Below are 21,806 nucleotides of genomic sequence, written 5' to 3' on the forward strand. Positions count from 1 at the left end.
GTCTCATATTTCATTGTGTCTTAAAATTGCAACAAGATTAGAGACCTCAATCTTGTTACTGGTGCTAATCCCTTAAGGATTAAATATGTAGAACCTCATTAAAATCTTCCTAGTATTAAAAAACAGATTGCTGGGGATGACCCAGAGAGATGTTGTGGGGAGGGAGGTGGGAGGGGGGTTCATGTTTGGGAACGCATGTAAGAATTAAAGATTTTAAAATTTAAAAAATAAAAAACTAAAAAAATTAAAAATAAAAAAAAATAAAATTAAAAAAAAACCAGATTGCTGTAGCTCTTAACACCAGGTTGGCCAAAAAGTTCGATCAAGTTTTTCCATAAGCTGTTACAGAAAAACCTGAACGAACTTTCTAGCCAGCGTAAACACACCCAGGAAGGGGTTCCCAGACACTGAGGAACTGAGAGTGTTTGGTAACTGACATCGGGTGGAGATCTTGGGAGGACCCAGTGTCTACCCAAACGCTGATCCTGGAGGTGGGCAGGCGCCATGTCTTTGCCTTTCCCTTGCCTGGGAGAGACATCAGCCCTGCACAAACACCCAGCAGCTTGTCCAGGATTACGCAGGCCTGGCCTTTTATCCACATCAGAAGTGCTTGGATTGAATGAACTTGCAGCTCCTAAACGGAGAAGGCAATGGCAACCCACTCCAGTACTCTTGCCTGGAAAATCCCATGGATGGAGGAGCCTGGTAGGCTGCAGTCCATGGGGTCACGAAGTGTCAGACACGACTAAGCGACTTCACTTTCACTTTTCACTTTCATGCATTGGAGAAGGAAATGGCAACCCATTCCAGTGTTCTTGCCTGGAGAATCCCAGGGACGGGGGAGCGTGGTGGGCTGCCGTCTCTGGGGTCGCACAGAGTCGGACACGACTGAAGCGACTTAGCAGCAGCAGCAGCAGCTCCTAAAGCACCTACACAATTAGCTGTAACTGCTCCTCAGAATCCGTCTGCTGATGCAGGAGGCTTGGGTTTGCTCCCTGGGCCAGGAAGATCCCCTGGAGGAGGAAGTGGCAACCCACTCCTGTATTCTTGCCTGGGAAATGCCATGGACAGAGAAGCCTGGCAGGCTACAATCTATGGGGTCATAAAACAGTCGGACACAACTGAGCGACTAAACAATATTTCATTCAGCATAACATCCTCAAGGTTTGTCTTTGTCACAACATGTGTCATGATTTCCTTGCTTTTTTAAAAAAATTTTTTATTTTTACTTTATTTTGCTTTACAATACTATATTGGTTTTGCCATACATTGACATGAATCAGCCACGAGTGTACATGAGTTCCCAATCCTGAACCCCCACCCACCTCCCACCCCATATCATCTCTCTGGATCATCCCTGTGCATTCCTTGCTTTTTAAGACTGAATAATCTTCCACCAAATACATGTATAACATCTGGTTTATTCATTCATCTGTTGATGGACACTTTTGTTGCTTCCACCTTTTGGCGGTTGTGAATAAAGCTGTCATGAACATGGGTGTCCTTAAATGATATTTCAAAAAGAAAAAAAGAATTAACAGAATACCCTGTCTAAGCCCTTTACCTCTATCGTCTTACTTAGTCCTGACTTCTCCAGCTTCTCTAGGGGCCACCAGCTGCTATCATCCCTCCTGGGCACACTGGGCCCAAGTGCCCTCTCCATTCAGAAGTCTCCTCTGTGCTTCTGAATGGGTCTGCCTCCCTTGACACCTGTCCCTACGTCACCAAGAACATTTTACCCTGATCCCACAGAACATGTTGGCCGTCCCTCTGGACTGAAGTTTGTCTTTCCTTCTCCCCGCTGGCAAGGCGATCCTGTAAATAACATCTACTTGGTGCTTTTCTTAACACCATGAATCATTGTACACGTGGGCATAGCATCCTGTTTTGTAGCCTCAGACACTGATCCCTAAGAGTATTGCTCTTGCTTTTGTTTTCCTCTGTGTGCGAACCGAGGTGCTCATGCACACCTTGAATGTATGTTTTGATTTCAGTGAGTATGGGAGGGGCTTCTCAGCGCCCACCTCTGAAGGAGCATGGCATGTGCGTTTGATAAACTGTCCCTTCCCTCATGGGCGCTACTTATGCTGTATTTCCTCATACTGAGGGGCCTCTGGGAGCTTCTCTTGTTGTTCAGTTGCTAAGTCATGTTCGACTCTTTGCAGCCCCATGAACTGCAGCACGCCAGGCTTCCCTGTCCTTCACTATCTTCCTGGAGTTTGCTCAAACTCATGTCCATTGAATCTATGATGCCATCCAACCATCTCATCCTCTGTCGCCCCCTTCTCCTCTTGCTCTCCATCTTTCCCAGCATCAGGGTCTTTTCCAATGACTCAGCTCTTTGCATCAGGTATGCAAAGTATTAGAGTTTCAGCTTCAGCATCAGTCCTTCCAGTGAATATTCAGGGCTGATTTCCTCTAGGATTGACTGGTTTGATCTCCTTGTTGTCCAAGGGACTCTCAAGAGTCTCCTCCAGCACCACAGTTCAAAAACATCAGTTCTTTGGCACTCGGGCTTCTCTGCAAGTAGCCAAAGAGAAGTCTGGCTTGTCTCTCTACACACACACCCGAAATACATGCCGTCCCTCAGCATCGTCAGGGAACTGGTTCCAGGACCCTCTTGGACACCAAAATCCACGGATACTCAAGCTCCTTATATAAAATGGCATAGTATTTGCATACAACCTAGACACATCCTCCTGTGTACTTTAAAATAGTGGTTCCCAACCTTTTTGTCACCAGGGACTGGTTTCTGGGAGTTGGTGATGGACAGGGAGGCCTGGCGTGCTGCGATTCATGGGGTTGCAAAGAGTCGGACACGACTGAGCAACTGAACTGAACTGAGGCCTCCCTGTCCATCACCATATCCTGGAGTTCACTCAAACTCATCCTCTGTCGTCCCCTTCTCCTCCTGCCCCCAATCCCTCCCAGCATCAGGGTCTTTTCCAATGAGTCAACTCTTCACATGAGGTGGCCAAAGTACTGGCTTTTCAGCTTTAGCATCATTCCTTCCAAAAGAACACCCAGGACTGATCTCCTTTAGAATGGACTGGTTGGATCTCCTTGCAGTCGAAGGGACTCTCAAGAGTCTTCTCCAACACCACAGTTCAAAAGCATCAATTCTTCAGCGCTCAGCTTTCTTCACAGCCCAACTCTCACATCCATACATGACCACTGAAAAAACCATAGCCTTGACTAGACGGACCTTTGTTGGCAAAGTAATATCTATGCTTTTGAATATGCTATCTAGGTTGGTCATAACTTTCCTTCCAAGGAGTAAGGGTCTTTTAATCTCATGGCTGCAGTCACCATCTGCAGTGATTTTGGAGCCCAAAAATATAAAGTCTGACACTGTTTCCACTGTTTCCCCATCTATTTCCCATGAAATGATGGGACCAGATACCATGATCTTCGTTTTCTGAATGTTGAGCTTTAAGCCAACTTTTTCACTCTCCTCTTTCACTTTCATCAAGAGGCTTTTTAGTTCCTCTTCACTTTCTCCCATAAGGGTGGTATCATCTGCATATCTGAGGTTATTGATATTTCTCCCAGCAATCTTGATTTCAGCTTATGCTTCTTCCAGCCCAGCGTTTCTCATGTTGTACTCTGCATAGAAGTTAAATAAGCAGGGTGACAATATACAGCCTTGACATACTCCTTTTCCTATTTGGAACCAGTCTGTTGTTCCATGTCCAGTTCTTCCTGACCTGCATATAGGTTTCTCAAGAGGCAGGTCAGGTGGTCTGGTATTCCCATCTCTTTCAGAATTTTCCACAGTTTATTGTGATCCACACAGTCAAAGGCTTTGGCATATTCTATAGAGCAGAAATAGATGTTTTTTCTGGAACTCTCTTGCTTTTTCGGTGATCCAGGGGATGTTGGCAATTTGATCTCTGGTTCCTCTGCCTTTTCTAAATGCAGCTTGAACATATGGGTGTTCACAGTTCACGTATTGCTGAAGCCTGGCTTGGAGAATTTTGAGCATTACTTTACTAGCATGTGAGATGAGTGCAATTGTGCGGTAGTTTGAGCATTCTTTGGCATTGCCTTTCTTTGGGATTGGAATGAAAACTGACCTTTTCCAGTCCTGTGGCCACTGCTGAGTTTTCCAAATTTGCTGGCATATTGAGTGCAGCACTTTCACAGCATCATCTTTCAGGATTTGAAATAGCTCCACTGGAATTCCATCACCTCCACTAGCTTTGTTCGTAGTGATGTTTTCTAAGGTCCACTTGACTTCACATTCCAGGATGTCTGGCTCTAGGTGAGTGATCACACCATCGTGATTATCTGGGTCATGAAAATCTGTTTTGTACAGTTCTTCTGTGTATTCTTGCCACCTCTTCTTAATATCTTCTGTTAGGTCCATACCATTTCTGTCCTTTATCGAGCCCATCTTTGCATGAAATGTTCCCTTGGTACCTCTTATAACACCTGATAATACCGTGTAAATGCTATGCTTATGTATGGCCAATTTAAGTTTTGCTTTTTAGAACTCTGGCATTTTTTTCCCAAATATTTTCGATCTGTGTTTGGTTGAATCTGCACGTGTAGAACCCACAAATACAGAGGATGGGCTGTATACTTACATTTCTGTCTGTCTGTCTGTCTCTCTCTCTCTTAATGCTTTGGCACCCACTTAAGTAACCCTCCCAGCTCACGTTTTCTCCAAACTTTGTTGCTTCTGAAATAACCAAGTCCTCTTACCTCTCGGTCCACAGGCTGCACCTGGGAATTTGGAGCCATGGTAAACTACATCAAGAAGACATATCCCCTAACCCAGCTGGTGGTCGTGGGCTTCAGCTTGGGTGGTAACATTGTGTGTAAATACTTGGGGGAGACCCAGGCCAACCAAGAAAAGGTTCTGTGCTGCGTCAGCGTGTGCCAGGGCTACAGTGCACTGAGGTGAGTGATCCTGGCCACGTGCTCCCACCTCCTCCTGCCACTGGTCCTCCAGTTAGCTTTCATTTATTGAGATGTCCCCAGCACACCAGACACTGGCCCGTGAAGACCTGGGGAAATGCTAGGGCAGACTAAGCAGAAGTTTCTGGATCTTGGTTTCACCTTGCTTTGCTTCCACATCATATACTGGAGCGGTCCTGTCAGACCCCTTCAACCTGGGATATGCAGCTGTATTTTGGGGGTCAGATCTGTAACAGTAAGCCAAAGCTCCCTCCTCTAATAGCTGCTGTTTCCCTTTGGAGTCTCTGAGATGACTTACGTTCTTCATGTTCCAGAGTTTTGTAGGACTGTGGGTTTATGAGAACACAGGAGACTTGGCAAACCAGAGTCTGAGAGCTGGACCACCTTATGACCCCAACCTCTCCTACATGCCAGAGAGTTGAGTCTCAGATGGCATCTGGAAGGGATCTGTAGAAACCGTTTAATCCGTGCCCTCACAGTCAAATAGTCATCTCTCTCAGCATCGCAGGATCACACATAAGAGATGACCTGCTGGGTAGGGGTTTACCTCTCCCCTTAGTCCCGACAGCAGAGCCCCGCAGGATGAGTCCTGGGGGACACTGTTGTCTGCTCTGACCTCCCTGCCCAGATCAGTGTTGTCCTCGATCACTCCAGAGCCACCACGCACACACATTCACACATACACACACACACATACACATACATACACATTCATGTACACACACCCATACACATACACACTCACAAACATGCACATTCATATATACGCACCCATACACATACACACATGCACTCACACACATACACACTCATATACACACACATCTCTCCACACTCTTTAAATGCATTCATATTTTTTCCTATATTCACTCTTCATGATAATGTCTTTTATATTATAAATGGTTCATGAAAAAATCTAAAATCAGACACAAAAAAATAAAAAACAAACTCCCTGCCCTGATTGATTCAATCTAATACCACAGTCCTTGTAGACAATCCTTACTTACTGCCTCATCTGTATCTCTCGATATCGTTTAAACCTATTTTGTCATTTTCTAATGGATAAGGGGCTATTTCTAAAAATATCTATTACTGGAATTTGAAATCAACAAATCCAAAGGGCAAATGCTGGCTCAGAATTCAGACTCTGCCCAAGCCTTAAAGCTTGGCCAAAATGGAGAATTTAAATGTACCCCAAAATAGGCAGGAAATACTGCCCTGCTGGAACGTTTCCTGAGTTCCAGGGGTGAGGCCTGGGTCCCAGTTATCCTCACCTGCAGTATGGGGGTGATAATAGTTGGAACCTACCCTGTGGTGCCTTGGTGAGGGTCAAATGAGTTCATGAGAATGAACTATTTGGAACAGTGCCAGGCACGTAGAAAGTTGTCAGTAACTACCAATTATCGCCATTATGCATTGTGAAATGAGAAGTGGGCTACATCAGTGGATCACAAAGACCAGTCTAGAGAACTAATCACTTGGAGGATCATGATAAAAATAAATTCATTTTCTCAGGCCCCAGCCCTGGAGATCCTGATTCATGAGTCTGGGGCATGGGGCCAGGAATCTGCTTTTGGACACATTTCACGAGTGACTCCTGAGGTGTTAGACACGTTTAGCAGTCGTAAGCCCAGGGACCTTAGTGGTCTCTCCAGCTCTATTGCAGGCTAGGTTAGTCTCCTCATCCTCCCATTGGGAATCCTCCCTTTAAATTCCCCTCTACACTCTGGTTTGAACCGGGACATGTTCCTTTGTGTTGACTTGGCTAGAAATACCCAACTCCCGATTCTCAGCCATGATGTAACCAGAGTTACCCAAAGCCCCATCCTTGCCAGTAACTGGGATCTTAGAGCAATGAGCAGAGGGCCCCGCCCCAGGATCCCGGGGAGACCAACTCTCGTCTGACTAGCGGTCCAGTTTTTGGCCAGGCTTCTAGTGTCTGTAAAAATCAGAGTCCCTTCCTAAACCAAGCGTTGTCAAGTGACTAGAACACTGACTTCGTGTTCAGAGAGCACTGCGTTTGACAGGAAGGAGAAAGTAGGACAGGCTTGTTTTCCCCGTTTTTTAACGCACAGAATCGTCAATTAACAGCCTTGTTTCATTTTACTGCAACAGCGCCATCTGCTGTTGGCCACGCACACGACTCGCACAATTGAGGATCCCAGGTGTGGGTTTAAGCTAGGAAGCTAACCAACATCTGTGAGGTGCTCTATGCACCTTGCAGACGTGGTCCACACCACTTCTCCTTGAGGCCTTAGAGATCTTCATATTCATAATCATTTTCACATCAGTCATCTGCAAAGAGGAGAGAAACAGGCAACTTTATCCTCTGGAGCAAAGAGATCCAGGCTAAGATCCTACACCCTACGCACAGGAAAACTGGAGGCAGATCAAAGAGACACGGCCGTCCTGTGTGTGCTGGGGCCGCTCAGGCTCAGGTCCCCTCAACGTTTTAATGAGATCTACTCGCCAGGAGACAGTGCCTTACTTTCAACCAGCGTAACCTTTTTTTTCCTGCCGAGGCTTGCGGGCAGTGAGCCTTTTCCACGCTGGAATGATGGCAGCCATGCTTCCTTTACACGGAGGTGAAGCGGGGAGGGCCCATCTGCTGCTGCAGGGGCCACACAGGAGTTCATGCTTCTGGTAAATCCCTCCCCTAGTTGAGTCTCCAGAACCGCTCGTCAGTGATCCGTCCTCTCCCTCTGGCTTCTCATCCCGTAACGCACCTCCCCACTAGCTAGAGCCTGTTCTAGGCTCAGAAGCCAGCCCCCGCTTGCTGTAGTTAGCAGAGTCTAGCTGCTGCTAAACTAGCTCACGCTTGATGAGGTGCTGAACCAGCAAAGGAGGATGACAGATGTCCCCAAACTACATTGTATCCAGCAGACTTAACTCCTTCCCTCAGCACAAACAGCTGGCAACTAGCCCTGGAAATGTGTGTGTTCAGACTCAACCTGACTCTCTGGTTTAATTAATCATTTAACGCTGTTAAGAAGACATGCTGCGTGCCCTGTTGTTCAGTCATGTACGACTCTTTGCAACTCCATGGACTGTAGCCTGCCAGGTTCCTCTATCCATGGGATTTTCCAGGCAAGAATACTGGAGTAGGTTGCCATTTCCTTCTCCAGGGGATATTCCTGACCCCTGGATCGAACCCACATCTCTTATATCTCCTGCATTGCCAGGCAGATTCATTACCACTGAACCACCTGGGAAACCCCTGATTAGAAATTGGGGCATCTTGAAAGAACTTTATTGGTTGAGATAGGTAGATATATGGATGGGTAAAGCACTTCTTGGAGCCATCCGCTTCCCAGGCTGCCATTCTCTATCTTCATGAGATGCATGCCCAGGAGCCTGCCCATCCCCCAGACCTCTTCAGCTGAGGCCAGAATTCAGACCCATTCTTAACACCACCAGTTGGCCAGCTCTCCACTCACTACATGTACCCTTGTCTGCCGAATTTCAACCACTAGCAGAAGCAATGAAACCACCGCCAAAGCTCCCAGGGCGACCTCTGTCAGGCCTGAGATGGAACTGCCTACATACCTCACCTATAGAACAATCTTGGTGTGAACATTGCTTCTCTAACTCAACCTCCTAATTTGACAGATAAGGACACGGAGGCTTGGAGAGGTGAAGTGGCCTCCGCAGAGTTTGGTGAACTACCCAGTGGGGTCAGATGGGCCATAGTTCCAAGTCTCTGCTAACTCATGCCCACCGGGAGGCCTGGACATCTTGTTAGACCTTCATCCCATCACCAGCCCCATTCCCTGCAGCCTGGTTCTGCCCCCTCCCTTCTCTCACTGCAGAAACATGGCATATAAATTGGAGCTTGGCTTCAGTGGGAGCTGAAGTTCCCAGTGAGGTTCTTGTTGGGCCGTGTGTACAGTGGTTCCAGACCACTGCTGATCTTTCCTCAACTCTAAGAAGTAGTTGATGAGTTTCATGGTTAATGGTTAAAACTGACTTTAATCTTCAGCTCTCCTCCACAGGGTAGATAATTTTCAGGAGATCATAATCCAAAAAATTTTATATTTTCTGACTTGTTCTCTTTCCCCTTCTTCATTATTATGGAACATTTGAGATATATACAAAATAAAAATGATGGGGTATTGGACCCCTGTATGTCCACTACCAGCTTCAAGCGTGCTTAACTTTTGGCTACTCTTATTTCCTCTGCACCTCATCCACACATCACTCCCCTGTAAGCTGGATTATTTTGAAGCAAATCCCAGACATTATGTCATAGCATTTGTAAATATCTCACTTGGCAGCACTAAAAAGACTCTAAGAACTTTTTACTTTTAATTGGAGTGTAATTGCTTTGCAAGGTTATGTTGGTTTCTGCCATACAGCTAAACCTGGTAGAGTCACAAGTGTACCTACGTCCCTTCCCTCTTGAACCTCCCTCCTACCACCCCTCTAGAGCACCGGATTGAGCTCCCCGGCAGCTTCCCACCAGCTCTCCGTTTTATGTGTGATCACGTATGTTTCAGCGCTACTCCCTCAATTTGCCCCGCCCCTCTTCTTCCCTGCTGTGTCCACAAGCCTGTTTCGTATGTCTGCGTCTCTTATTTCTGTCTTGCAAATAGGTTCATCAGTATCATTTTTCTAGATTCCATATATATGCATTAATATACAATACTTGTTTTTCTCTTGAAGAACGTTTTCTTAAACATAATCACAATATCGTCATCACACCAAAAGATTATTAATTCTGAATATTAATGTCATCCTGTTTGTAGTCAGTGTTCAGATCTCCTTGACTGTCTCACAGAAGTTTTTTAACAGTTTCTTTGAATCAGAATCCCCATTATGTCCACACACTGCATCTATCAATTTGTCTCTTCAGTCTCTTTTAGTCTATAGGTTCCCCTCTCTTTCATTTCGTCTCAGTTTGTTGTTGGTGCTGGTATTGAAGAAGTCAGGTCTTTTTCTAAAGAGATGAAATGAATGTTTTTTGGTTTTTTTTTTAGTAATACATTGATCTCGATTATGCTTTTTTTTTTTTCGATTATGCTTTATTATGGAGAAGGCGATGGCACCCCACTCCAGTCCTCTTGCCTGGAAAATCCCATGGATGGAGGAGCCTGGTGGGCTGCAGTTCATGGGGTCGCGAAGAGTCAGACACGACTGAGCAACTTCACTTTCACTTTTCACTTTCCTGCCTTGGAGAAGGAAATGGCAACCCTCTCCAGTGTTCTTGCCTGGAGAATCCCAGGGATGGGGGAGCCTGGTGGGCTGCCATCTATGGGGTCACACAGAGTTGGACACGACTGAAGTGACTTAGCAGCAGCAGCAGCATGCTTTATTAAACTAATATAAAATTAAGTTCAGTCCCTTAATTTATACTCAAAGGTTATCCCTTAAATATACTGAATGATAAACCAAAGATACAAGAATCATTGTTGGCCAGTGTTCACTGAGTGAAGCATTGGTCCCAGCATCCTTATCCCAGTCCCTCCTTGAGCCCCAGGCCCCCATGAGTCCCCAGAGCCTTCAGTGAGTGGTTTCTCGGGTTGGGATGAGATGGTTGGGTGGCATCACCAACTTGATGGACATGAGTTTGAGCAAGCGCCAGGAGTTAGTTATGGACAGGGAAGCCTGGCATGCTGCAGTCCATGGAGTTGCAAAGACTTGGACACAGCTGAGCGACTGGACTGAACTGAACTGAACCTTTGGGGTTATTCAACCAAAAAACCCACAGAACTGAAGCATCTTCTCATAGCCCAGGTTTATGATCAGTGCCCCCTCCCTTCCCCACGTCTGTCGTCCCTCTAATATGAAGTAATACTAACAAAAATGGTTGGAAGGTCAGCAAAGGGAGAAAGGGACGAGGGCAAGACTGTTTCTTCATTTCTAGACTATTGGCTTTCTGAGGAAGGGGCTGTTTGGGTCCAACGTCAGAGAAGGGGAACCCCCCCCCTGGCAGCAGGCTGCAGTTCAGAGACTGGGTGACACCCTTCTGTGACACCCTCACAGACCAAGAAGCAGGTGCCCGCAGCCCTGCCGTAGCTGGGGTCCTGCCTGAGGTGATCTGGCTCATCCTTTCTACTCATGAAGTGTTCGAGGGGCCGCCTCCAGCCCCCCGTGGGTTTATGGAGTGACCTTTTGACTTTTGAAAGCAATGTTAGTCTTCACTGTGTGCTTTAGCCCGTGTTTTATGAGCGCATCACAGGCCATTAAACCCACAAACCCTTTCACTTTTAACTTCCCACTAGCTCTTATTTTTCAACTGTGATGTTATGGGGAGTGTTTGCTATGCCAGAACTGAAGTGTGACAGCTTTTGGGAAATAACTTTCATAACTCTCTGGGTTTATATATGTATATATATATACATATATATAAATATATTTGAAAATGTTTTATTTGTATTTCTTTGATATTTTTCAATTTAATCACAGCTTCTTTTGTAAATTGTTTTGGTCATGCCATTACCAATATTTTTGCTTTTATTATTTAAATTTATTCATTTTTAATTGGAGGATAATTGCTTTACAACATCGTGTTGGCTTCTGCCATACATCAACATGATCCTTGTTTTTGTTTTTTTAATATCTATGAACCATCCTTTCTCTCAGGAGTCCTCTCTCTGGCCATCTGGGAAATGAGACTATTGTGGGCATAATGACACCCAGATTCATTCCCAGGGTGGAATCAGGCCTTGAGACCAGAAATCTGCAGAATCGAGGTTGGCAAGGACGCCATGGCAGCTGTGTTTGGGTTCACACCCAAGGGAAGAAAGCCCAGAGTGGGGAGGGCTGACTGGCAGCCTGGGAATCACCACCTTGGTGTTTGTTCACCTGACATGTGGGCAGGGAAACCTGGCCACAGAGGCGAGCAGAGGAGGCTGGCCCTGCGGTCTCCTCCCACCACACAGGTTGGTGATCTGAGCAGGGACACTTGAGCCACGCCAGCCTGGGTCACACTCAGCCATACCTGACTGCTGTGGTGGGACCTCTCTGAGTCCCTGGTCTCCTGATCTGAAAGTGGGGATATTACCTGTCTAGCGACCCCCCTGGAGAAGGAAATGGCAACCCACTCAAGTATTCTTGCCTAGAGAATGCTATGGTCAGAGAAGCCTGATGGGCTACAGTCCATAGAGTCACACAGAGTCAGACACGACTGAATCAACTTAGCATGCATGCATGCATTGGAGAAGGAAATGGCAACCCACTCCAGTATTCTTGCCTGGAGAATCCCAGGGATGGAGGAGCCCGGTGGGCTGCCACCTATGGGGTCGCACAGAGTCGGACACAACTGAAGCGAGTTAGCAGCAGCAGCAGCAGCGACCCCCCAACCCTACATCAGAAGGCCTTGCTTTGCCGACCACACACTAGCTCTGGAGGCAAAAAGACTCAAGACCACCCCCGCAGCCGTGCCTAGAGGGGGCAGAGGGCCTCGATACTTCTCCCTCCATTCCTTGCCCCTTAAATATTCTAAGACTAATCAAAAGCAAGCTCAACTTATATGATTTTCCTTTGCCTTGCAAATGGCAACAAAAGAAGTGGGTTTTTTTTTTTCCCTTTCCATTTTTTAAAAATTGTGTTGAATGATTCTTTAAATTCTCTAGTGCTTTACAATTTAAAAAATTTCAAGTGCCATTTGCAGAGACGTGGATAGACCTAGAGACTGTCATACAGACTGAAGTAAGTCAGAAAGAGAAAAACAAATATCATAGAATATCACCTATTCGTAGAAATCTGGGAAAGTGGTAGAGATGACCTTATTTGCAAAGCAGAAATAGAGATACCGATGTAGAGATCCAAACTTACAGACACCAAAAGAGGAAGGGGCAGTGGGAGGAACTGGGAGATTGAAATTGACACATGCACACTACCATGTATAAAACAGATAACTAGTGAGAACCTGCTCTAATAGCACAGGAAACTCTACTCAGTGTTCTTGTGGTGACCTAAATGTGAAGGAGATCTAAAAAATTGTGCATGTGTACGTACATACAGCTGATTCACCTTGTTGTACTGCAGAAGCTAACACAGCATTGTAAAGCAACTATACGCAGTAAAAACTAATTTTAAAAGTTTCACACACATGATTTCGTATAATCCCATAATAAGCCTTCCACCCATACTGCCCGTCCCCCTTCCCTCTCCCCACCGATAACCACTCGTTTATTCTGTGAGTCTGCTTTTTTTAGTTTTATTTGCTAGTTTATTGTATTCTCATATATTCCACACAAAAGTGATAAAATGAAGCATTTTTAGGTTTAGCCACGCACTTAGCTGCTCCATACACCCCGTCCCTACGCACAGTCCTGTTATTAAGCCAGAAGAACTTGCTTGCAGGGTAGAAAGCTGAGGAGAGAAGCTGTTCAAATGACAATCAAAGCAGGCCCTGTGACAAAGACCTAAGAGATGGAAGAGGGGTGAGGAGTGTCGCCGGCAAAGCCCGTGGCCCCGGAGACCACTTGGGCTGGGGCCTCTCGCTGAGCAGCGTTCATTCACTTAGTGTTCGGGCGGCTCTGCCCTTAGTCTAAGGACCACGTGCTCAAGCCCAGGTTCCCACCAAGGGAGCCAGCCCCCTCCAGGGGCAGGAGCTCTGCCTCCTGCCCCCGGCAGCCCCAGCCTCTCACTCTTCCCTTGTGGCTCTTCCAGGGCCCAGGAGACCTTCATGCAGTGGGACCAGTGCCGGCGCTTCTACAACTTCCTCATGGCCGACAACATGAAGAAGATCATTCTCTCGCACCGGTGAGGCAACTTCCCCTCCCTCGGGAGACAGACAGTACCTTTGTGGGGTTTTTTTTGGCTGCAGCAGGTCTTCGTTGCAGCCTGCAGGATCTTTAGTTGCAGCATTTGGGATCTAGTTCCTTGACCAGGGAATCGAACCCCAGGCCCCCTGCATTGGGAACGTGGAATCTTAGCCACTGGACCACCAGGGAAGTTCCCCAGACAGTGCCTTTCTGAGCTTATTTCACTAAACACCAAAATTCCTCTTTCTCTAGGGAAAAAAAAAAAAAGAAGGCAGGGTTGGTACAGATTCTCTGCTGGCTGCTTTGTGATTTGGTTAGAAACAAATTCGTCCCAAGCTCCCAAATTAACCATGGAAGCTCCATATTTTTCAAAAAATTCAAGAAGGAAGAGAAACCATTTCCATACCATTCTTTCCTAAATGAGAGCCATCCTGGGACTTCCCTGATGGTCCAGTGGTTAAGCCATCGAGCTTCCGATGCTGGGGACACAGTTCAATCCCTGGTCAGGGAGCTAAGATTCCACATGTAGCCCCCCAATTTTTTTAATTTTTAATTTTAAAAAAGCAAAGTTAATTATTTTAAAAAATGAGGGCCATCCTGAGGGTGGCTTGTCACTGTGGAGGAATGTTTCTCTTTAGGAGGCTTTTGTGCTTGGGGGAACCCAGAATCGTTCTCTGCTGGCTCTGGGGTTCTGATCAAGCAGCAATGGGACGGGGATCCCACCGCTGGGGCCAAGCATGGTGCCCACATTCTCCACACCCTGCCTGCCCATCTCCTGCTCAGAGTGCTTTGATGTGTTAGCCCCTGACAAGTGCTAAGAGCAGCCCCTGGCTGGCAGTAGCACTCAAGGAATATTAGTGATGATTTCATCACTTTGACTATCCTTATCCATATGGGTTCTCCCCCTTCCCCCACATGCCTCCCTCCCCCTCCAGCTGGAGTGGGCCACTCAGAGACCCCCCGTGCCCCCAGGCCTCTCCCGACCCTCTTCCCATCACCTCTGCTTGTCCAAACCAGCGCACACCTTTGAGGTCCATCTCTGGTCTCTGCCTCCGTGAAGCCGGCTCCTTCCCACTAGTTGTTTTTCTGTTGTTTCTCCCCCAGTGTGAATCCTGCACCCATGAACCAAACAGGAAAGCACGGGAGGGCTCGGGCATGTTTTGATTCGCTCAGAGCCTGGTACACAAATGGGCACTCAAAGAGTACCATCTTAGGGGGGTTCTGAGGCCATCCTAGGAAAAGCAATCTGTCTGAATGATCAGTTTCTTATTCTCTTTTTCTCAGCAGTTAAAAGAAAATGCTGTGCGGTCCAGCCAGCCAGGCACCCCATTGGGCTTTCTGTGGGTGGGGTTCCCATGGCGCCTGGGCTGGGGTAGCACTTACAGGCCCCTGGGCAGCCAGGCAGCCAGGTGTGTCCCCAGGCTGTGGTGTTGGGTGGGCGGGGACCCACAGACACGCACGTGCCCCAGGCTGGCCTTCCGCTCAGCTCTTGGTGTGTGAGCATCAGTTGTGTGCCAGGCTCTGAGTCAGGTGTGGCTCGGCTGAGGTTTGGGTGGGTCCAGGGGTTTGCTGAGGATCCACAAGGGGTGAAAGCAGGCCATCAGACCCCAAGTCCAAGGCCTCTGTCTGGCTTCCCACACCTCTGGGGTGGAAGGTGAGCTCCTCCCAGGGAACGTTTGTTTTGCAGCCAGGCCCAGTCTTGCCATTAATTAATGAGTCCAGAAAGGCCATCATGTAATTCTTAACAAATTGGGAGAGTCCTTTGGATGTGCTCTCAGTGTATTTAAATTTTTTTTTAAACTTACCACAGAAAGTCAAACATCTCGAAATTTTCAGGACCCTTCATTAGAATTTTTGTTCTCCCCACCAGCATCATCTTTCCTTTCTCAAAATTTTTTCCTAGTTTTATCAGAACACACTTTAAATTGGGAATTCTATCCTTTATATGATCTTCCTAATACTCTTTTTAAAAAAAAATTTTTTTTCTTTTAAGAAGTTGGTTCCTTTCCTTGGGAAGAGGTGGTGACTGGCTACCAGAACATTTAGTTTCTATAATGAATTTTTCCCACTGTGGAGCCAAACCTCAAAACAAACTCAGTCAGTCTTCCTTTAGCTGTGTGAGTGACAGCTTTCGCTGGGAATGGACATCGAAATGTGCTCACTATACTCATCTTCATGCTCACCCTCTCTAGATGGATCATTTTCTTAACTAGAAATGATTAGTCTTCCGATACGTTGTTGTTGTTCAGTCGCTAAGTCATGTCATACTCTCTGCACCTCATGGACTGCAGCATGCCAGGCTCCTCTGTCCTCCACTTCAGAGTATACATTAGCTTTTTATATAAAAAACAAACTGTGAGATGAATGTTTGATGGGGAAATTTTTTAATATTTATTCTTGTTTACTTATTTGGCTGCACTGGGTCTTAGTTGCAGCATACGGGATCTTCTCATTTTGGCCTATGGGATCTAATTCCCTGACCAGGGATCGAATCTGGGCCCCTGCCACTGGGAGTGTGGAGTCTTGGGCACTGGACCACCAGGGAAGTCCCTACACTCACTTTTTAGCTAAAACACATTGGAAAGTGGTTGATTTGCCCAAGTGCTGAATGGGTTAACCATTATCTTCCTTGTTAAGTGACACCAAGAGCTCACAAAGGGAAAGGGGTTCTGCCGAAGGGAGCAGTGGCAATACCAGTGTAAAGTTGGGGGTTCCCCCATCCCTGCCTTTGGTTGGCTGACAGCCCACCCCAGGCCACAGAGCCCATCCTGAGATCTCTCTGCAGGGCCAATTTTGAAATAGTCATCTAGGCTGAAGCCTAGTCCTTAGTTTGTCTAACTGCCCCTCACAAGGAAAATAAGGTCTTGATATTCATTGTTCTCCGGGTCTTCAAAAGTCAATAAGCTCATCCTCTGAGGACATTCCGACGGCTGAAGGGATTTATTTGTAAGTTATCCACGTCCGCTTTGTCACAGACTCTCTCCTGACTTACGTCTGGGCCAGGAAGCAGGCTCAGCTGTGGCTGTTTATTATGTGCTTTAAAAAACATTTTTCTTTTCAGCTTTACAGAGGTATAAGTGACAAAACGGTAAGTTATTTCGTCGTACAGCGTGCTGATTTAACATCTGCTTCTCATTCCGTTTGTCTCCTTCTAGGCAAGCTCTTTTTGGAGACCATGTGAAGAAACCCCAGAGCCTGGAGGACACGGACTTGAGCCGCCTCTACACAGCCACATCTCTGATGCAGATTGACGACAATGTGATGAGGTGTGCCCATGGCCCCGGGTGGGGTGCCAGGCGAGAGGTGGCGGGCCAGCACTGCCCGGCGCCAGGGGTTTCCTCTGCACACTTTGGTGTTAAGGTGTTGTTTTTTTTTTTTTTTTAATGCCCACTGTTTAAAAACTGAAGATTTCAGGACTTCACTGATGGTCCAGGATTAATATTCTGGCTTCCACTACAGGGGGCCCCTTGGGTTTGATTCCTGTTCAGGGAACTAAGATCTCACATGCCATGCAGCATGGCCAAAAAGTTTAAAAAAAAAAAAAAAAACCCTGAAGATTTCACAGAGAAATCCAAATTTCTAATGTCTCTTAAAAAATAGGAAGATGCTCTGAGCACTCATTCTGCATTCCTGCCTTGCCCAGCTGAGTGTAAACAGGAGAGCTAGGGTGTGTGCACCCTAGTTGTCCGTAGCCCTCAACTCTGGGATGGAGATCAGATGTCACATAAACGGCATGTGGCAATGGAGTAAAAGGAGATGGAAATATTTCCTGTACCTGTACCTGCCCATGTCTCTATCCAAAGCAGAAAAACCAGAAGTAAACCAAGAGAGCTGGGTGTTGCAAGAAAAATGGACAGAGCCTCTTCCTTTAGGGGCATGAAGACACTTCTCTCTGAGTGTAAAACCAAACCTCACCCACTTCGCTCAGGGACCCTTTCCCTGCCCCACCCTCTCCAGGCACCTGAGGTCACCCCTTTGACAGTGTCTTCTTTCCCGGCACCAGTGGTTTCTGATTGAGGGAGGTTAGCCTCAACTGGAAAGGTAAAGCTGATCTCTGACCTCATCATTCTCTTTTAAAAACATCATCCTTTTTGTTTAATGGTCATTTGATGCCTTCAGATGTGGCCTAAAGTTCATCCAAATTAGATATTAACCTGAGGGTATGGGTTCTGTACTTACCTTCCTTATGAGGTTTTAGTAGCCTTCTTACACCAAGTAACTTTGAAATATGCCCATGAATATGCCCAGTTACTCAGAGGAAATGGAGGTTGCTGGTATGTTCAACAGACAAGAATGAATTATACCCACGCTCACTTACCATGGCGTGCGCAGCTATGCTGGGGCTTCCGCTGTGGCCCAGACAGTAAAGAACATGCCTGCAATGCAGGAGACCGGGGTTTAATCCCTCAGTTGGTAAGATCTCCTGGAGAAGAGAATGGCTACCCACTTCAGTATTCTTGCCTAGAGAAGCCTATGGACAGAGGAGCCTAGCAGGCTACAGTCTTTGGGGCCGCAAAGAAGTTGGACACGTCTAAGGAACTAACACTTTCACTTTTCAGACACTATACTAATGAGGGAAAAAAATATTACATAAATTTCATTCATCTTCTAAATTTAAGTCCAAAAGAGAGTGTTTAGGGAGAAGCTGCTCTCTTTAGCTCCGTTTTACAGAGGAGAGGGCTTCCCTTGTGGCTCAGCTGGTAAAGAAGCAATGCAGGAGACCTGGGTTCGATCCCTGGGTTGGGAAGAGCCCCTGGAGAAGGGAAAGGCTACCCACTCCAGTATTCTGGCCTGGAGAATTCCATGGGCTATACAGTCCATGAGGTCGAAGAGAGTCAGACATGACTAAGCAACTTTCACTTACAGAGAAGCTCAGAGAGGTTAAGCCCTTTGTGTAAGGTCACATAGTAAGTGACAGAACCAGAACTTGAACCTAGATGCCATAGCTGGGTGTTCTTAACCCCTAACTCTGGTACCTGTGTGTATCCTACTGATATGATGTGTTAGTGTGGGAACCGGCACAGTAACACATCAACTCAGCATTCCAGGCTTATTCCAAGTGTTGTTTTGTCTTTTTCTTGTATGTGTGTGTGTTCCAGGAAGTTTCACGGCTACAACTCCCTGAAGGAATATTACGAGGAGGAAAGCTGCATGAGATACCTGCACAGGGTGAGTGGCCGCAACTCACAGAGCAGCATCTCAGAATTCGCATCACTCCAGCCAGCTCCGCCCGCTGCATAACAGCCCTCCCTCCTCCGCTTCCCTGCTGGAAGCTCAGCTGGCATCTGGCTCCATCCGCTCTAGTTGTTGACTTGAGTTTATCATTGAACAAAGCCCTGCCCCTCTGTGGCCTCTGAGTAGCAACCCCAGAGCGGTCCCTTAGCCCAGGCTGCTCCCCAGTCTGTGTGAAAGCCCTTATAGTCACTGCCACATACATTTTTTTCCATATGTCCTCCTTTGATAGTGTCATCCAGCCTGGTTCCTACTGTGGTTCCTCATAGGAAGCCCATGTAGATTTCTTAGAATCGTAGACTCTTTTGGGTCATTGTGTCTTTCATTAGTGTGGTGCCCAGGACTGAACTCAAAATTCCTGCCCTGATCTGGCAAGCACAGAGCAAAACAGATGTCTTTCTGTATCCAAATGGTAGAGAAGCATGTCTTGGTCAAAGTGGATTGGTTTATATTAACGGAGTTGTCAGCAGCAACGATGAACTTTGTATTAAATCAAGCTTGTGGCCGATCATAACCACTATGCTTTTTTAACCTGAATCACCACCAAACCAGTGTCTCCCTTTCTGTCTTTGATCAACTGCTCTTTTTACTCAAACACAGGACTTCCCATCTATGCCTGTCAATGTCCACCTGTTAGTCTGGTCCACCACTCCCTCAGCTAAAGCAGCCCATTGTGAACGGCAGCTCTGCCGTCGTGTCATGTCAGCCACCCCGCATACTTTAGCATCATCATCTAGGCTTTTCACGTCTTCATTTAAGCCATTACGGAAACAAGGAACTGTCCAGAGCCAATGTCAGGGGCCTCCAGGTGAGGCAGCCAGTCGTTACAGTTCGTGAGCATGGCTGTTCAGTAATATCTGAGCACTCCCATCAGCACCATCTCCGCTAAGAAGAAAAAGAACACTACTGGGTGTTTTGCTAAAGTGGATGTTGAACGCACAGCTGCCAAGAGCCTCCCAAGATCTACCAGCCTGCTCCTGTTTTCCTACCTTAGATTCTTCTAGAAAGGCTCCTTTGTCTGCAATGAAGCAGACTCCTTTCTTTCTCCCCACAGCATAAATTGGATGACCATGTACATAACTCTGTAAAGTCGTTTTTCTGAAAGATATGGCTAACCTGAGACACTGTGAAGAGGATCAGAAATATGTTACCTGCCGGCAAGTACTGTAGAGTCTTGAGCCTTGCTCCATCAGAGCATGTGGGTCACCTAGGACACCGCGCACGGCTCCTGTGCGTGCCTGCCAGGGCTGCAGTCCAGCGGCCACTGCCAGGGAGCACCAGGCATCCTTAGTCCATCCTTCAGCAGATCCTCTTCCCTTTGCCTCAGAAACATGTCCAGCAGTATATTTCAGCCTTGGATCAGCGGGATCTAAAAAAAGAGAATTGATCATTTTAATCCTGCTCTTATTTCCTTGTTTCAGATTTACGTACCTCTCATGCTGGTGAATGCAGCCGATGACCCCTTAGTGCACGAAAGTCTTCTAGCCATTCCAAAATCTCTTTCAGGTAAGTGTTTCTTCCCGCCGCGCTCTCAACCACTCAGCAAACTACCACAGTACATCACCTTCACCATGCTGACATCTCCTGGATACCAGAGCATCTTAAGGCAGTATTTTTATTTAGTCTAGCCTGATAGGCCTGGGGCTGTGGTAGAGCCTGTGTTGAGCCTTTCATGTTCTGTTCTAGTGCAAGAGACAAGATCTTCATTTATAACCACAACCCAGAGTTTGGGGGAGTCTCCTGGTATCCTATGAAATTATTGCCTCAGGGATGTGACTCCATTAGGCCTGAGAGTTTGACTTAAAGAGATATTTAGACTTAAAACTTTGACCTGAAAAGGAAAAAAAAAAGTCAGTTCTGCTGCCTCTTGTGACAGACAGCCTCCCTGTCCACTTTGAGGATAAAAATATAAGCCATTGAAAAAGTAGAGAAGGTCACTCATTCAGGCTGGCACGACCTCATGTCTTGCTAGGTAGGAGCGACAGAAAGAACTAGAAAGAGGGAAGCAGAGGAAATACTTGGGTCACAAACCACAGTTACTGTGCACTGTCATTCAGATCCCTCGGACCAGACCTCCCTGCCCCATCCTCTGTGATTGTTTCCTCTTACAAACATCAGTGTTAACCAGAGGGAAAGGGGTACATCTGACTCTCTCATGACCCCCAGTTAGAGAGTAGATAATGCAGCGGACAAAGGACCAATGTCCGGACAGAGCTCTGTTCTCCACTCAGAGCGAATGCATGTGTCGCAGGCATGTTATGTGATAGAAGCTGAGCCTGTCGACCGCCTGTCAAACCACAGGCTCCCTGCACAAAAACAGCCATGTTGGCAGCAGCAGGACACAGGCTTCCTTCTGCACATCTAAAGTAACACCCACAGCGCTCGCGCTGTCATACAGAAACTGATGAAACAGCAGCCAAAAGGGAAGAATAAAGGGATCAGACAAGAAAAGAGCCCTGCAGAGCCAGAAATGCAGGTGCCAGGAAGCGCCTCAGAGGCCTGGAGCCGCCAGCAAGGGGCCCCTTGTCACTCGTCCCCCTGGGAAGACAGATGCTCTTTGTGGTACCTGAATGCCCCCGGCTGCCCGTTTTTGCACGTCTTCAGTAATGGCTTTACTAGCCCATGTGGGACTAGCTTAAACACAGACTCATAAAGTCAAGCTCCAGGTTTGTAATTCTCAGATGACCATTTATCACGTGAGGTTGAGAGCCCGGGCAGCTTTTAACACAACTTGCAGCTTTATGTTTTAGTCTTGCAAGATAAAGTTCTGTAGTGGAAAATCATTGGCTCCATTGAATTCATCTGGTTCTTCGGTCAATAAGAGTGTGTTAGGAATCTGTCCTCAAAGTCTGGGCCCTACCAGTAGCATCAGCATCACCTGGAAGCTTGTGAGAACCACAGAGTCTCAGCTCCTTAAATCCAGGCCTGTTAAAGCCAAAC

At 46.8% G+C, this 21,806-nt stretch overlaps 1 protein-coding gene across 1 annotated transcript in view; it reads left to right on the forward strand.

Annotated features, from left to right (window-relative positions):
- ABHD2 (abhydrolase domain containing 2, acylglycerol lipase) overlaps positions 1-21,806 on the forward strand; it is a 110,722-nt gene that overhangs the window by 82,022 nt on the left and 6,894 nt on the right. The window contains exons 6-10 of the mRNA XM_004017743.5: positions 4,722-4,905; positions 13,540-13,632; positions 16,790-16,900; positions 18,734-18,803; positions 20,288-20,372. Coding sequence (XP_004017792.1) covers positions 4,722-4,905; positions 13,540-13,632; positions 16,790-16,900; positions 18,734-18,803; positions 20,288-20,372 — 543 coding nt within the window. The remainder of the gene's footprint in view (positions 1-4,721; positions 4,906-13,539; positions 13,633-16,789; positions 16,901-18,733; positions 18,804-20,287; positions 20,373-21,806) is intronic.

Source organism: Ovis aries, chromosome 18, assembly GCF_016772045.2.
Source record: "Ovis aries strain OAR_USU_Benz2616 breed Rambouillet chromosome 18, ARS-UI_Ramb_v3.0, whole genome shotgun sequence".
Classification (NCBI taxonomy): Eukaryota; Metazoa; Chordata; class Mammalia; order Artiodactyla; family Bovidae; genus Ovis; species Ovis aries.